The following is an 18900-nucleotide window of genomic DNA, read 5'->3' as shown; positions in this document are numbered from 1 at the left end:
ATCATCACCATTAATTTCTGGTTGGATAACTCATAATTCGCACCACCACTTTGCAGTTCCGCCGCATGTGGTAGTGTCGAAGACTCTTCTGGGAACTTTTGTTTCAGTTTAGATCTAGGTAAGGACAAACTTAAAGAAGTCGGTGGATCATTCACAACTGGACCATTGTTTTGAAGATGATGAGTGTGACATCCCCATTTTCAAGGCCAGGAAAGACCGATTTTGTTTATGCTTTATAAAAATCAAAGTACCTCTTTTAATAAAAATATTGCGGAATTTGTTCCCAGTAAAACATGATAAATACGTTATCAAAGTATTTCCAAAGAAAAGTATTTTTATTCATTTTAAAACATTTGGAATGTCATCATCAATACAGAAACATAAGCATAAACAGAACTTACATTCATTATCACTAGTGATTTATATCTCCTTAATCTCTCAGTGTAATGTGACTTCATATCAACACCTGTGATATAAATAAACTAAGTGGGTCAGGTTGGGAAACCGGATGAGTACACAGGGTTTTCAACCCATAATAATATAATTATTATGTTTAATCATCAAACAGACAACCCAATTACCCATCCCCATTATCTTCTTTACTCTTAAGAATCTACCCTAAGAATAAGTTATTCCTTGTTCATTTATTCCTAAGGCTCATCCTAAGGAATCAACACGAAGTCCATCATTGCCACGTTTTACACAACAGGCACTAAGTCTGCATAGTCGCCAGGGTTTAGGCACCAAGTCTTCATGGTCACCAGGGTTTAGGCATCAAGTCTGCATGATCGCCAAGGTTTAGGCACTAAGTCTGCATAGTCACCAGGGTTTAGGCATCAAGTTTGCATGATCGCCAATGTTTAGAGTACACCGGGTGAATACATCGTTCACAACACCTACAGGTTGCGAGCCTGCTAGTGTTCCACTGGAGTGTCTAGAATAATCCGTGGTTGTCATCCATACTCTGCTAGATGACGGGGCCAACATTTGGGAACAAGGATTCTCACATCGTCCACCTCTCACCCTTACCTCATGGTCTATATCACCTCTCAACTCATCATCCAACTCATATTTCATCTACCTATGTTTTACCCAACATATTATGTAGATATAAATACATATACATTTAAATCATATAAAACTTGTATAAAATCGTTCATCCAGCATAGATAACAATTATACAGATCATATGTACACATAGCACGTAGTTTATATAAAATATTTCATATCTATGTGTAAGATGAAATAGACCATGCACTCACTTGAAAAGGTGGTGACTCGGCACTCGGACAACACTTTGTTACTGTTAAAACAATTTCCCTCGGACAAAACCTATTATCATTACCACTAGAGTTTAGTCTAATGTTTGACGAGACTAATTAATAGTCTAGCTATTATTACTATTATGTAAGCGTTAAACAATACTCTTCACCCACTATCTATAGACAGGGGCCAGACATAAAACACCGGAGGGCATGACCATTTTGGCATATAGCCCTTCTGAAATCCAACAACCCTATGCGGCCCTTTAAACCAGATTCCTCGTACCGTGAGTAATTAAAAAGATATTATAACGACACTTATATAATTGATGATAATAGCCCAAATATTTATTATAAGGTCCTAATAACAATACTAATATTAATCGTAAGCTATACTTAAAGTAGGATAAGCATAACTCACTTATATTGGGGCTTAGCGAATAACCGGACTCTGCGCGGACAAAACTTCTGAGCCGAAATCTCTTCTTCTCGGGACCTTCTGGCGCTTCAGGACTCACTACTAACTCCTAAGAAAGGCTATAGAAAAGCCTTGAGGCTTTGGGGGTGTTTGGGAGAGAAGTTGAGAAAAGGTATGAAGAAAATTGAGGAAAAACGCCTCTATATATAGGCTGTCAGCACCAAGTACGCTGAGCGTACTCAAAAGTTACGCTGAGCGTAATGGGGTTTTAAGGGTTACGCTAAGTGTACTCAAAGTTACGCTGGGCGTAATGTGCCACGTGTCGCAATCTTATGCAAAGCTGTGGGGAAGAAGGTGTGGCCCAGATTGTATCACGTGTCACTCGCAGATTACTCCAAAAACTAATTATCTTATAAATCCGTAACTTTCGCATACGAGCTCCGTTTTTGACGTTCTTTATATCCACGCGTAGGCGGCAACATGATCCACAACTTTCGTTTAGACTCCGTCGGCTAATTTTGGCTTTATTTTTAAAGTTATATTTTTAACAGTCCGGGACAGGATTGATTCGTTAAAAATTCATAACTCCTTAATCTGACGTCCGTTTTCGTCTGTCTTTTTATCATTACGCTACTATTAACGACGTCCGTTTTCGTCCGTTTTTTATTCTCGTTTAGGTTTTGTCAGCTAAAAACTGCTCGATCTAATATTCAAATTTCGGACTGTACACTGCTATTACGAAACTTTGAAAAATCATAACTTCCTCATATGAAGTCAGATTTGGGCGTTCTTTTTATGGACACTCTCGGTTTAACGAACACTATGAATTTTTTTTAGATATCTAAGGCTAAAAAGTCATCTATCGTAAATTTACTATTCACGTCTCCTGGCGCCGTGCCGGTTTTGCCGAAAAACTTCGACGGGTCATAACTTCTTCGTTATAACTCGGATTTCTACGTTCTTTATATGTATTGAACCTTTGTAACATATACTAAAACTTGGTTAAGATTAATCCCTCTAAATAATCTTCCATCAAAAACTCATTTTTGATGCTTATTGTCTCTAAATTGACTAGCCCGGATCTGCGGGCATTACAATTATCTCCCCCTTAGGATGATTACGTCTCGGAATCATCAACGAAATAGGGCATTATAATGATTCCATATGTTATCTCTTCATCCTAGGTAATAATCGTAACTTCTTTGTTTCTTCAAATGAGTATCTAACTCTTAGACTCCTTGAGTGTAGGCGGTGCTCGATCTTGCACTTGCTCCCTATCTCACGTTAGACTCCAAATTATGACATTCAAGTCACAATCTCAATCCTGACTGGATACGAACTTAAGATAAGTTCTTTTATTACTACAATGGAACGATGTGTCATATTCTAATGACCTATCATCGTATGTTGCAATGCTTAGACTCAAGTCTCTTAGAGTCTTCCAGAACAGACTATAGTTTCCTTCATGTTCTAATCTCATCTTAAAGGTAGCATTTCTAGCTACAAGAAACTATCACGATACCTCTACCGATCTCTTTGATTATCTTTTGTTTCAATCTTCTGGATTAAGTCAGATGCTACATAAAACTTGGTTCTCTGAACCACGTAACATACTCATCGTAGTCGGACTCAATTCGATATGACCACTCGGGTCGGAATAACAATCATCTTCTTAGTTATTACCGAAATGATGGTAATGACATATTTGAATAAAACGGTATCAATTACTAGCTTCTTGGTAACCTTGTGACTTTCCCTGATCCAAGCGTGAGTCATGTGCTTCCGGTAGTATAGGCCTCTACTACCATTCACATCTACTCATACCCGTCCCAAGTATTGTCTCGCAGTTTATCCAAGTCACCATACAGGAAAATCAAATAATCATTCAACACATCAAATAACAAAATGAAGGTTTATATTATTTATTGAAACAATTACATAGGTGTTCAAGTTCACCCTAGACTATGCTTATAATAGGCTACATCTCAAGATACTATTCTCTTGGCTACTTCATAACTCAACCTTCGGGTATGACTTCCTCATCCTTGATTCCTTGCGTTGTTTTCTGCTTCGTCGAGGATCATGTGGAATGTCCTTGGCCTTGGTGGCGTTTCTGGCCTTGCCGCTTCGTTTTTCTTCGGGCAGTCTTTAGAAATGTGCCCTTCTTTGTTACATCTGTAGCACACCTTCTTGTTGGATGTACACTTGCTGGCGTAATGCCCTGTCTTTCCACATTTGTAGCAAGTCACATCTTCGCTACATTTCCCAAAGTGTTTCTTATTACACTTCTCGCACCACTTAGCTTCACCTCCTCCTCCTTCAGTCTTTGAGAATTTCCTTTCTTTGTTGGATTTTGAAGATCCTTCATACTTCCTTTTCTCGCCAACTTCAGCTCTCTCCAGACCCTTTTCCCTAATATGGGTCTCAACATTCTTGGCTGCTCTAACGACTGTTTTCAAGGTAGTTGCCATTTTGACTGTTGGGCCAAAGTCTGTGGGCAGTCCGTAAGCAAACCTATCGATCTTGGAGAGTTCAGTAGGCACCAAGTAGGGGAATAGCTTCATCCTCTCGGTGAATGTGGTGGCATACTCATCCACACTCATTTTTCCTTTCTTTAGGTTCTGAAATTCGTTGTTTATGTCTATCAGATCTATCTCTGAGCAGTATTGCATTTTCAATTGCTCCACGAATGCTTCCCGAGACATTCGCATGGCTTCTCCTCGTGGCATTGTACCTACCAACAACTTCCACTAACTTAGCACTTCATTCTTTAGGTTTCTAACCATAAAGACGGTCTTTTGCCTGTCGCTACAGTTACAACTCTCAAACACCATCTCCATTTCAGAGATCCAGTCCATAATATCAACCGGCTTCGGGCTTCCGGAAAGGCTTGGTGGCTTCGCACCCAAGAAGTTCTTATACATTCATCCATACTTGTTGTTTCCCCTTTCCGGGCCATTCCTGCGTTCTCCTTGAGTCCCAACTTGACTCAAATTACGGGTGTAGTTTCCTTCCTCCGATTGCTTGGGGATCAGCTCAGGTTGCTCAATATGCATGGTAGGTTCGTGCCTATTTGCATGCAACATCCTCCTCATTTCTTCCCTTTGTTCAACTAACATAGCCCGGCTCATGGCTTGTACTCTAGCCATGGTGATTGGTTCAGGTGTAGCTTCTACTACAACAGGTATTTGTTCAATCACTAGGGGCTGTTGATTCCTATTTCCATTTGCGTTCCCGACTCCACTTCGGGTTCTTGCCATTTCGATCTATACACCAATTCAGATGTTCGCTATGTAATGACGATAATTAAGATAACAAACATTTTATTTACGATCGACGTGTAAATCTCCCTATTAGTCCGAAAAGTTACATGCCAGTTCTAACACTGTAATTAATCGTTTAGAAGTCTGAACACGTAAAGTTTCCAGATCCGGTCGGCAACAACCATAGATCTGATCATACATTTAGCATCATAAAGCCTTTATCACATAAAAGCATGTTAGGCATTTTCCCTAAATAAGCTAGTGCTTGTGTCTATTCAGGTGTATTACCTAAGACACACTACTCACAATCATTGCTTAGCATTCTAAGTTTAAGTCTAGAAATAATTCCATATTCCTAGTTCTCTAAAACTAATGCTCTGATACCAACTTTGACATCCCCATACTCACGGACAGGAAAGACCGGTTTTGTTTATGCTTTATAAAAATCAGAGTACCTCTTTTAATAAAAATGTTGCGGAATTTGTTCCCAGTAAAACATGATAAATACGTTATCAAAGCATTTCCGAAGAAAAGTATTTTTATTCATTTTAAAACATTTGGGATGTCATCGTCAATACAGAAACATAAGCATAAACAGAACTTACATTCATTATCACTAGTGATTTATATCTCCTTAATCTCTCAGTGTAAAGTGACTTCATATCAACACCTGTGATATAAATAAACTGCATGGGTCGGGTTGGGAAACCTGGTGAGTACACAGGGTTTTCAACCCACAATAATATAATTATTATGCTTAATCATCAAACAGACAACCCAATTACCCATCCCCATTATCTTCTTTACTCTTAAGAATCTACCCTAAGAATCAGCTATTCCTACTTCATTTATTCCTAAGGATCATCCTAAGGAATCAGCACGAAGTCCATCGTTGCCACGGTTTACACAATAGGCACTAAATCTGCATAGTCGCCAGGGTTTAGGCACCAAGTATGCATGGTCACCAGGGTTTAGGCATCAAGTCTGCATGATCGCAAAGGTTTAGAGTACACCGGGTGAACACATCGTTCACAACACCTACATGTTGCGAGCTTGCTAGTGTTCCACTGGAGTGTCTAGAATAGTCCGTGGTTGTCATCCATACTCTGCTAGATGACGGGGCCAACATTTGAGAACAAGGTTTCTCACATCGTCCACCTCTCACCCTTACCTCATGGTCTATATCACCTCTCAACTCATCATCCAACTCATATTTCATCTACCCATGCTTTACCGAACATATTATGTAGATATAAATACATATACAATTTAAATCATATAAAACTTGTATAAAATCGTTCATCCAACATAGATAGAAATTATATAGATAATATGCACACATAGCATGTAGTTTATATAAAATACTTCATATCTATGTGTAAGATGAAATAGACCATGCACTCACTTGAAAAGGTGGTGACTTGGCACTCGGACAGCACTTCGTTACTGTTAAAACAATTTCCCTTGGACAAAACCTAGTATCATTACCACTAGAGTTTAGTCTAATGTTTGACGAGACTAATTAATAGTCTAGCAATTATTACTAATATATAAGCGTTAAACAATACTCTTCACCCACTATGTACAGACAGGGGCCAGACATAAAACACCGGAGGGCAGGACCATTTTGGCATATAGCACTTCTAAAATCAAACAACCCAATGCGGCCCTTTAAACCAGATTCCCTGTACCGCGAGTAGTTAAAAAGATATTATAACGACACTTATATAACTCATAATAATAACCCAAATGCTTATTATAAGTTCCTAATAACAATACTAATATTAATCATAAGCTATAATTAAAGTAGGGTAAGCATAACTCACTTATATTGGGGCTTAGCGAATAACCGGATTGTGCGAGGGCAGAACTTCTGAGCCGAAATCTCTTCTTCTCAGGACCTTCTGGCGCTTCAGGACTCGCTACTAACTCCTAAGAAAGGCTAGAGAAAAGCCTTGAGGCTTTGGGGGTGTTTGGGAGAGAAGTTGAGAAAAGGTGTGAAGAAAATTGAGGAAAAACGCCTCTATATATAGGCTGTCAGCACCGAGTACGCTGAGCGTACTCAAAAGTTACGTTGAGCGTAATGGGGTTTTAAGGGTTACACTAAGCGTACTCAAAGTTATGATGGGCGTAATGTGCCACGTGTCTCAATCTCATGCAAAGCTGTGGAGAAGAAGGTGTGGCCTAGATTTTCACACGTGTCACTCGCAGATTACTCCAAAAACTAATTATCTTCTAAAATCCATAACTTTCGCATACGAGCTCCATTTTGACGTTATTTATATCCACGTGTAGGCAGAAACATGATCTACAACTTTCGTTTAGACTCCGTCGGTTAATTTTGGCTTTATTTTTAAAGTTATATTTTTAACAGGCCGGGACACGATTGGTCCGTTAAAAATTCATAACTCCTACATCCGACGTCCGTTTTCCTCTATCTTTTTATCGTTATGCTACTATTAATGAGATCTTAGATTCTCGTTTAGGTTGTGTCAGCTAAAAACCGCTCGATCTAATATTCAAATTCCAGGCTGTACACTGTTAAGCTGAAACTTCGAAAAATCATAACTTCCTCATACGAAGTCAGATTTGGGCGTTCTTTTTATGGACGCTCTCAGTTTAATGAACACTACGAATTTCATTCAGATCGCTAAGGCTAAAAAGTCATCTATCGTAAATTCACTATTTATGTCTCCCGGTGCCGTGCCGGTTTTGCAGAAAAACTTCGAAGGGTCATAACTTCTTCGTTATAACTCGGATTTCGACGTTCTTTATATGTATTGAACCCTTGTAACATATACTACAACTTAGTTAATATTAATACTTCTAAATAATCTTCCATCAAAAACTCATTTTTGATGCTTATTGTCTCTAAATTGACTAGCCCGGATCTGCGGGCGTTACAAGTCTCCCTCCTCATTTTCTCTCTTTCTTATTCACCACTGCATCACATGAACACTACTAATATCCTTGAGGATTCAAGTTTATCGGGACACATCCCATAGATTTCCTTGCCCTACCAAACGACGTCGTGGCAATCATGACCATAAATCAATTCATCGATTTCAGCCCCCCTACCAAACCTTAACCTCCATCTCCTAATCTCCACCATCACTACCTCATCAACCAACAAAAGACAATCTAGCCACCACCAAACGCCATATCCATCACCAAATTCATCATACCTACCACACATTATGTAACACCCCAAAATTTTCAAATTTTTTTCCAACTTTAAAATGCAATGTTTTAAAAACATTCGGGTATTAACCAACATTTAACAAAAACCGGTCCCAAAAAAACTTTCTAAATCAAAACTTAGGGTGTTACCATTAAGCATCAATAAATCCATAGCAAGCAAATACGAACTACATCAATACAAAATAATAAGGAACTAATCAAGTTTCACTCCATTCTCTATAACTTGACTTCTAACTTCCATCTATCATCCTCTCTCCTTAAAGGTAACCTGAGATACATGACACTAAAAAAAGATACGCAAGACAATAATGCCTTGTGAGCTACGTGGGTTTGTGTGACAACTGGCAAATTTCGTGTAAGCAAGGTTTAAAATGTAGCTATGTATAAGTACAACCACAATGTAACCTTGTTGCAATAAAATTTTGAAAGCCAAAAAGAGCATTATTTGTAAAAGTATATATGTATGTATATATTTATACTTTGAAAATCATATTTTTAGTAAACACTTAAAGTTCAAGCAAAGCCTAATAGTTGGAACATAAATCATGAATTTAAAACTTTGCTTTATAGTTTTTGGCCTAGTACCCCACCCTCCTTGAGATTTAGGTTGTAAGGAGGCCGAAATCACCAACCTAGAAAACCCCTAGGCCGAAAACACCTAAGATCCAAACAACTAAGACTGAAAACACCTTTGTGGGGGAGTTAGTACCGAAATCACAAAGGGTGCAAGGTGATTTCGGTCATACATTGGCCGAAATCACCACTTTAAGTCATTTCTAATGTGATTTCGGTTTAAGAGAAGTAAAAGACAAGGATAGTTGACTTTGTGATAGGATATTTCATCAGTTTCCCATGCGATGTATACCCAACAAGTATCCAAACTTATAACCAACAGTTAACTAAGTAATATCACTTCACCCTTTCCTTTTTATACATGACAGTAAGCAATCAAAAACCCCCACTTCCATTTCTCTTTGCTATAACTTCAAACTCTCTAAAAAAGAAAGCCAAAATCTTCCAAGTTCAAAATTCTTCACGTGTGTTCTTAGAATTTGGTAAGTATTCCTTCAAAGTCTAGTGTATTTGTACACTTTTATGTTAGTTTCATCATATTTACACATATTATTATGTGTTAAAATTCTTAGGATAATATTCTTTTCAAGGAAGTTCATCAACCCCATTCAAGTGTTTAGGCTTGGAAATCTTCACATCATCACTTCAAACAACCCACAAATCCACTCAAGGTGAGTTCATACCCCCACATTTTCGAGATTTTCCATGTTTTAGGGGGGGGGGGGATACAAGTCAAAATTTGTTTATCATATAAATACTTGCATGTTTCATCCTTATGTTAAAATATAAGCCATTGTTTGCATAAGACGTGATTATTACTAGCTTTTGTACAAGTATTTGTGATATATTAGTTTTCAAATGCAAAACTAACAAAAACAAAACATGATCTATGCTATAAAATTCATGGGAAAAATTATGATTTGCAAAACTACAAGGCTTTTGGAAGCTCTTTACCAAAATATAGCTTTTTCCAACAAAAAGGAGTACACTCAAGTTATTTCACTATTTTGTGGGTTAAAACCCAAAAATATGAAGTTGGATCATAAATTTTGAAACTAAACAAGATGATTACTATTTATTCATAAAAAAGATTATATGAATGTTCTTGACAAACAAACATAATAAACTATAACTGGTATAGTTTGGGAGTCACAAAACTACACTATCATTACAGAAGAAACATCTACTTATTTAATGGTATAATTAGTCCATCTACAAGAAAAAGGAGTTTTTAATTTATGTAAATCGATAGATACTGGTTGTGAGACATTTGGCTTCACCGTACCCACCAGAGTACACATACTAAGACCTGTATTATATCCAGAGTCTCTTGTAAGGAGAGTGTGACACTTGTGTATAGATCTATACAGGATTGGCAACCCCACACCTAAACTGTTAGCCACAGTTAGACCGGCAGGTCTGGGGTGACAATGTCGTAACAGTTCCGACGTTCAAATCACATCGTTCAGGAAACTAGTCGCATTAGCATAGTTATAATAACTCACATAGGGTATCGACAACACACTTGATTTACGGGTTAACATACACTCAAGTAGTTTTATATAAAGATAGACTTCATGAAACTATTTCTCAGTACAATATTACTTACATTTTTAGTCTTGGGATTTAAGACTTACAGTTCGTTTATAAAGAAAATATCGGATTTTCTGGAAGTATACCTGACCATTTTATACGAAACAATTACAAATCATTCACATACAAAAACGCTTATGAAATCACCAACTTAATTGTTGAAACTTTTCAAAATCACTTGTATTAACAGAAAATCAATAAACAGGTAACCACGAGAGTTTTTGGTGGATGGGACGTCGTCACATCACGTCATTCATTTTTATCACATATATTTGATATCATGTAAACAATATTTGAATATAATGTAAACTTATTTAATATTTAATGCAATGGTTGTAATTATTTGATTCATTTATAGTCAATGGTTATGATACTGTACAATGACGTCATCCGCCCCCGGATGTTTTCGCCGTCTGGTTCCGGGTGTGACAGTTTGTGACCCAAAATATTTATCATATTTTTACCAAAAACATTTCATCTTTGCAAAACATAATTTTAGACCATAAAACATTTTCAAGGAAAACTCATTTCATACATGTCACAAATATCATTTCATTTCATTTCATTTCAAAACCATATTTCCATATTTCATTTTCTTTTATCATTAAGGGTTAATTCTGGTATTAAGCCGTTGCCATTTTTATACTTAAGCTCTACGTTCAATAAAGGAACCGCTCCCAAGTCTAGACCAAGGTGGAAAGAACAAATCAATCCACCAAAGCATCATTTCCATTAGGACATCTATCTCGCGAAGGGTAGGCGTCACCCCAATAGATTCCTCTAGTGCCTCTTACTAGGTATCATGGCCCAAACAGTTTTCATTTCATTACTTTCCATTCCTTTTCATTACTTCCCATTTTGTTGTTATTACTTTTCATGATTCACTCATTTCATATTTTATTATCAAAATAATCATTTCAAACACATTATCAAAACATTCGATCTTCCAAAACATTCTTTACTTTCAAAAACATTCTTGCCTTCAAGGCATTCTTTCAAAACATTTTTTTCAAAAGCATTTAATACTTACATTTCAAAAAAATTTAGTATACCAAATAATTAATATTCATTTATAATAAAAAACATTTTTCCATTTACCCTAAAGTGGGAAAATGCCAACACGTACTCACCTTAATCACACATAGGTTAGCTAGTGCTCTTCTAGTTCCTTTCCCTATAGCAATACTCTTCAAACACTACATATACCATATACGGACATAAGTCATTAAAATGACCAAAATACCCCTCATAGCTTCCATTATTAAATTTTATTGTTTCAAATCATTCCTCATGCAAAAATATAAATGCAGACAAAAAACCGTGCGTAAATCCGAGTCCGTATGCAAAAGTTATGAAGAAAACAAGAAAATCTCCAAATCAGGGATTTACACAGGCCGTCTAAATTAAAGCATGCATTTACAAAGGCCGTGTTTTCATGTCTGCACACACAAAAAACTCGATTTTTCTCAAAATAAAACTATACTTTGCATAGTTCTTGAAGACCTTTTTCCAAATCACTTTGTACCATTTGTATAGGTTGTCACACATGTTTATGAGGTGTTTTATCATCTTAAAACACTCCATTTAATCCATTAAGTGTTCATTGAAACCTTAAGATCATGATGATCCTCAAGTGTTTACAATAAGGGTAAGTAGTCCATTTTTCACTTGAACATTCCAAATCTCACAAGGCTTCTTCCCAGCTTATTGAACACTCAAATAAATGTTGTCAAGCACATAAAACCTTCAATAATCTCATTGTAAGTACATAAACTAACCATGGGATGCTTAATTCTTTTCAATGTTTCCCAAATTTCCCTTTAGGCTAAAATAATCACTAGAACCACTTATAGCTCAAGATATCCTTCATGTTTATGTTCCAATTCCATCTCTAAAGTGTCAATTCATATCCATGAATGTCATTCACCTATTAGATGTCAATCATCATGTGGCTATCCTTAGATTTCCCAAAATTTCCCTTATGGCCAATTATTCCATAAATTCAACCATAAATCACTCAAGCCTTCATGTTATTGCATTGAAATCATATTTTTAGTATCAAATCATGATTATGAGTATCATATATACTCATCAAATTCTCACATTCCAAGAATTTCATTATATTCATCAAAATTTCTCACATAACCATATAAAACCCATCTTTATGCTTTGATTCTACCATCATAGATGAATTTGAGCATTCCAATTGGTTTTATTGCTATCAAATATCATCTAGGTCATAGAATCCCATCTCATTTCATCATCAATTGCAACATCCCCAATTTCAGTTTCTAGGGTTCATGAGGGTTTTCACTCAAATCGATCAATGAGATGATTGGATTGAGATTAGGATCATCAAAACAACTCAAGAAAGGTTAGAAAACCAAACCCTAACCATCATAACAATCTAAAATCGACATTAGGGTTTCCCCCAAGTCATAATTTCGCATTTGAGAGCTAGAGGAGAAGGGATTCTACCTTAAAAAGCATTTGATTGATCTTCCTTTTACTTTGACAATCAAATCTCCACCTGAATCAACCCTAAGAGCTCTTGAGAATCAAAAATAGCCATTTCCTTCTTCCTTTCTCTCAATTACGTTCTTCCCAAGCAAATGGGAGAGAAGACCCGCTAACTAGTTTTAAACTTTCCTAACTTGCCACTTTTGGTCCCTCCTTGCAAAAGATCTTTCAAGATAACTCCAAACTAACTTATAAGCTTCAATAAATTCCAAAATGATCCTTCTCCATCTTAATCTTCACAAACTTAGTCCAAGTTATTAAGTTTTTCAAATCTCTAGTCAAACCTAAGTTTCACGTGATTGTCACAAATGGCCCTTAAACTTTTAAAATGTTATTATTTTCAGTTCTAGCTTTCTAAACTTCATATCAATTAATGATACGATTAATCTTTTATGATTTGACTAACTAAATCATATTTAATTTATTTACTTTATTAATTTAAGAACCTAATCTTAAATTTTAGGATGTTACACATTCATCGTCTCTCTCACCACTGTTGGAGACTCATTTCACTTTTCTAGATCGGTGGAGACTTCTTTCTCTGAATCTGATGGTTTTTGCATCAATAGACCAGAAGTGATATAGAGGAATAGATTAAAAACAAAACCAAAAAATTTTGTTCTTGTGTTTTTTATTTACCCATTTTCTTTCTCGGCTGCTAGAAGGAATCAGGAAGACACATAGACCTTTACCAAACTTGGATATCGATTGAGGATGACAACAATAGAGGGATCAATTGAGAACTTTAGCAATCGATTTATAGGTTTGTTCAAGAATTTCTTTACCACAAATTTTGGGTTTTATGATCAAATTATGAGGAGAGAGAGAGAGAGAGAGAGATGTGGGGAAGAAGAAAGATGGTGAGGGATTGGCGAAGGGGCGGAGTGGGTGTCTATTTATTTTTTTATTTTTTAAATAAAACTATATAAAAGAAAAAGGAAAATGAAATTGAAAAATGGTATAATAGTAATTTCAATTCAAATTTGTAGGAAAACAAAACCACAAGGATCAATCATGACAAGTTTTAAAAAGCACAAGGACCATGTTTGTCAAAAAAAATCACAGGGTGTAACACTCATTTTCCATAATAGATTAGTTGAGGACTTGAGGGATCAATGTAAGGTTTTTGGAAAAAAAACTTTGTAACACGACATGGTGAATGGAGTACCACGGTGTGGCATGCCAACTTCAAGAACGCGCATCTAATGGCCGCCACGACGTGGCAAGAGGGGTGCCACGACGTGGCAGATGCTACAGCCCAAGCTTATGATTTTAGGGTTTCTTCCATATTTAAGAAACTAAACTTAAGGATTAGGGCATCGTCTTCAGCCTCCAACCCTTCAAAATGAAACCCTAGCCTCCATGGATGATTAAAAGCTTGTTTGCTTGATTGAAGACCTTGTTCTTTGATTTTTGTGAAGCTTGAGGAACGAGGAAGATCATTTTGGTGCAACGGAGCAAAGAACCAACTTGGATCCATCTTCTTCAGATTTCTGAGTTATTTAAGGTATAAAATTCACACCTTGGCATTTCTTTTCATAGATTCAAGTTTGGGATCATTTTGGGTGGTTTTGTCCCCTTCCGTTGATGCTCTTGGAGTTTGAGGAACTCCCGAGCTTGTTATGGTTCTCTTATGGTCTCTAGGATTTTAATGAATAAGAAAAAGAGTCATGTTTGGAGTATATTGTGTTCATGCATAAGTTTTAGCCTCATTAAGGACTTAATGGACTTAGGGTTGTAGATCTTGCCTTGTGGTGGAGTCCTAATGGATAAAGTTGGAAACTTTATCAACTAAATCATTGAAAAGGACTATATCTAAAATTATGGGTTTAGATATGTAACGATTAAGTTCTTAATGAAAAATATGGCTTTCTGCCAGGAGCCACGACGCAACCATGGGCTTGCCACGACGTGGTGGTGTCTTGCATGTCAACTGTTTTGTCATGGCATGCTCACGGCGTGGCCAAGAGGTTTCCACATCGTGGTGAATGTTGATTAGGTTGACAGTTGACTTTTTTTTATCATTGACCTTTGACTTTGGGTCAAACTCGAATTATTTGGGTTATTGATTAGAGACTCATCTTTGTTTGGTGCTAGTCGGTTCATAGGAGTAACCAGTTTATGGAGTGAGGGTGTTGTTGTGCTTCCTTGGGTCTTTGATTCATGTGATTTTCCTCACTATACTATGTGTCATAGTGTATATCCTTATATGATAGGATATATGAGTAATGGCATGTTGGTTAGAGTACCATAGGTCAGTGATAGTCTAGTTGGATGCCCTATGGGTTGTATGTAGTCATGTAGGATAGCTTGAGAACTTTTGATTAAAACGTTCTTGCATGTTCCTTGTGTGGTTGTGGCTCTAGAGTGGGATCAACTGTTCGATTGTGTATCTCACCTCTGATTAATTATATGTAGTTATGCATTCGCTGGTGATCCTACTAGTTGTGGTGTAGTATGTTGTATGAGATCCTATATGCAATCGTGAGTCTTCTCACTGTGTTACCTATATTAAAGGTCTATATTCTAATAGTGAATATTCTGAGAGACACAATATTCAGGTTATTGAATGGCCACTTTTTTGTAAACTCTCTTTTTGTATTATAATGTTAATTTCAACTTTAGTAAGTTATTTGTGGGGGGAGGGGGGGTTATTTATGACTGAATAGTGAAATTTGTAGGTGTTGAATAAACATGCTACATGTATGTTTTTTGACTTGTAAAATGGGTTGAGATTGAATGAGATTTAGGATTTAGAAAGGGTAAAACCATTGAATAAATTAACATGCAACAAGTACGCTTTTTGACTTGTAAAATGAATTGTTTTCCTCTTTTAGAATTTACAGAGAAGAGATATTTTCTGAAATTGAATATAAGATTTAGTTTATAATAACAAAACAACTATATTTAATAAGCCTAAAAGAAGAGGATATAGACCAAGAGGAAACTAAATGCAATTAAGGAAAGTGCAACAAAAGAAAGTTTTTGTTTTTATTTTTCTTGGAGCAGTATCAACCAAGAACAATTTTTAATTTTTCAAAGGAAAGTGTAATTTAAACCTATATGAATACAAACATTCACATAAACAGTAAAATGCAATTCTTTTTGGTGCATCTACTATGGCTCACAATCAATTAGAACTTGGACAACCGAATCCATTGTAGGCCTTTTATTTCTGTCTTCGTCCACACAACTTACACCAATCTCAACCAGTTTTGCAGCCTGCTTCCTACTAAACACCCCTCCCAACCTTGAATCAATAATCTCTTCAATCCATGACTCCATTTCTTCTCCTTGAAGCTTCGTTTTCGTTACCCTTACAACCCTCATAAGCTCCGACTCTTCCTCTTCACCTTCCTGCATAATCATATTCGAAAGTCGAATTCCCCTTGCCATTTCTAAAACCAAAACCCCATAGCTGTAGACATCAACTTTTGCTGTGATAGGAAGGTTGCTAGCCCATTCTGGAGCCATATATCCTTTTGTACCTCTCATTTTAGTAAACTCCGAGTTTTGACCACCTCTTTGTGACAACTTTGCCAAACCAAAATCTGCAATCTTTGCTTCGAACGACTCATCTAAAAGAATGTTTTCTGGCTTAACATCACAATGGATCACCCATTCTAGGCATTCATGGTGTAAATAAGCCAAACCTTTTGCTATCCCGATGGCAACTTTGAACCTTTCTTTCCATTGAAGAAAACTCGAGGAGAACAATCTTTTGTCAAGAGATTGATTTTCTACAAACTCATAAACTAGAAGTTTGTGTTTTCTCTGAGAGCAGAATCCCCACATCCTCACTAGATTCATGTGATTGATTTTACCAATGGTGCTGACTTCTGTCCAAAACTCTCCACCTTCTTCGCTCACATCACCCAGTCTTTTCACAGCCACCACCCTTTCGTCTTCCAGAATCCCTTTATACACAACTCCTGATCCTCCTCGGCCTATCTCCTCCTTAAAGTTCCGTGTCGCCTTCAACAGCTCTCTATAACTAAACCCTCTAAATTGACTAGATACCATACGATACCCTTCTTCTAGGTTGTTTACCAATGCGTTGTTTCCATAAAATATCCACCACCCCAATAAGATGACCAAAGCTTCAACTAAACCAATAGCCAAAGCAAACGAGTAAAGATAAACCCATTTCACCTTTCCAGCAGGTGATTTATACATAGATGGAGAACCCACCATGACTGGGACATCTGTACATATGGCCTTTGAACCATTAAGGATTGAGGCAGATTCGGGAGCTTCCATGCCAATTGGTACTTTGAAGTACATGGTTGCTGGGAAATTAGGATACTGGTATCCATTAAAAAGGTCGCTTTTTACATAGCAAGTACCTTCACCTGTTAGCCTGTAACCAAATGCTTCACAACGACAATCGCCCAAGCAGATGTCTTTACACGATTCAAACGAAATGCGCGATGAGAAATTTAGATCAAAGCCATAGTAATCAGTATGCTGCATCGGCACAAATCCAAACGTTGCTGACTTTCCACATGTATTGTTGAAAGTAGGCTTACAACCTTTACCTAAATCATTAGGGTCACTCCACTCATAGTGAGGTGGACATGAACATTCAGGTTTGTCTCCATAAACACAAACCCCGTTTCTCCCACAGATTCCATGAATATTACATGATTGTGATATAGCTTGCCACGAGATCGACCATAATCCTGTTGACTCATTCAAGCTATAAAATCTGAGATTACCATCATAGTCCATGGTGAGCCTCCTTCTGATCCCAAAACCCATATCTGAAGAATTAAATTGCAACCCATCGCTTGAGTTAAACACACCGAGATCATTAAAGAATGCGTATCTGGTATTGTTAAAAGGGGTTCTTCCATAGGCCCAAACATTAAGACTTGGATCAGGACTAGGCCAGTAGACACTTGATATTTCTGGGCCATCGTAAAACATTGTTAAAACGTTATTACTACCATAGCTCAAACTAAAATACCCAGGTTGAAAACTTTCTTTACTGAAAGCAGATATCAAGCTTTTGCTCCTTGTTAATGATTGAGAAGGCAACAGAGTATCAGTTGGATAGTCAAAGCTTTGCCAAAGAATCTGATCTTTGTTGTTCATGAGTACTAGATTACCTGTATTAAGCAGCACTACTCTATCTACATCCGTGGACGTTGGGTTTGTCTCCCACACAAACGTGCCATCCACATCAGTCAAAACCATGGCACCATTTGTCTCAAGTGTTAACTTTGAGCCATGGCCATTGACAGGTTTGCTGCGGTTTGCAGTCCAAACCACGGTTCGGTCTTTGGAATTTGTATACCAGATTGCAAACCAGTAAGCATTGGTTTGAAGGCCGTAGAAGCCACACGTAAAAGTGTTGTCAGGGGAGGTTATGATGTGTGAGCCATCACCAACAGATAGAGACGAGCCTCTACGAAGATGATCCTGAAGAGTGTTCTTTGATGATGAAGATTTCATCAAGCACCAAAAGAGGAGGAGAAAGACTCTTTTGTTCATGATTAATTGACTGTTTATGTTTTCAGCAAACAACTTAAACGGTTCTTGAGATGAAAGTTTAAGCAAATAGCATTGAAATGCAACTTTTTTGACATGTAAAAGCATACACCATACTTTGTTTTTATACTACAAGAGTAGGCCAGTTCGGGAAACGACCATAGATCGAGTTGTTTATTTGTGGAAATTGACGATTGACTTAAAGATTTATGGAGTATAATTCGGTTCATATTTAAAACAGTTATTATGTCCACATATATACACTTATTATGACGTCAATATTTAGGCGTGGTTCATACTCTGTCTAATTATATGTGAATGAGGAAGAAGAAAGAAGAAGTTTTAATGAAATAGACTTGTTTTCAGGAAATTGACCTCGATTTATATATAGAGTGTTCTTCAGTTAATATTTAATTAAGAACATTCTTATGTCTACATATGATTTTGTAAGACTTAGATACTCGGCATGATTGGTACGCTATCTTATTTCTACGTATCGGCTATTAATTACTCTTCCAGATTTAAAAAGTGTCCACTTCATCATTTGAAAGAAAAAAAAAAAAAAAAGTTAGGACAA

At 36.9% G+C, this 18900-nt stretch overlaps 1 protein-coding gene across 1 annotated transcript; it reads right to left on the bottom strand.

Annotated features, from left to right (window-relative positions):
• Window positions 1-15786: 15786 nt before the first annotated feature.
• Window positions 15787-18437, bottom strand: LOC111882736 (putative receptor protein kinase ZmPK1). Its single transcript, XM_052767844.1, has one exon. The coding sequence runs from the start codon at window positions 18429-18431 to the stop codon at window positions 15948-15950; it is 2484 nt and encodes an 827-aa protein (XP_052623804.1). The 5' UTR covers window positions 18432-18437; the 3' UTR covers window positions 15787-15947.
• Window positions 18438-18900: the final 463 nt, after the last annotated feature.

The sequence above is a fragment of the Lactuca sativa genome, chromosome 9 (genome assembly GCF_002870075.4).
Source record: "Lactuca sativa cultivar Salinas chromosome 9, Lsat_Salinas_v11, whole genome shotgun sequence".
Classification (NCBI taxonomy): Eukaryota; Viridiplantae; Streptophyta; class Magnoliopsida; order Asterales; family Asteraceae; genus Lactuca; species Lactuca sativa.
The sequence above is the reverse complement of the archived record's forward strand: the minus strand, read 5'-3'. Positions and strand labels throughout refer to the sequence as shown.

What these genes read in the sequence shown, in the direction of transcription:
- LOC111882736 (XM_052767844.1), bottom strand. Translation starts at nt 18,431, where the DNA reads ATGCTTTTACATGTCAAAAAAGTTGCATTTCAATGCTATTTGCTTAAA.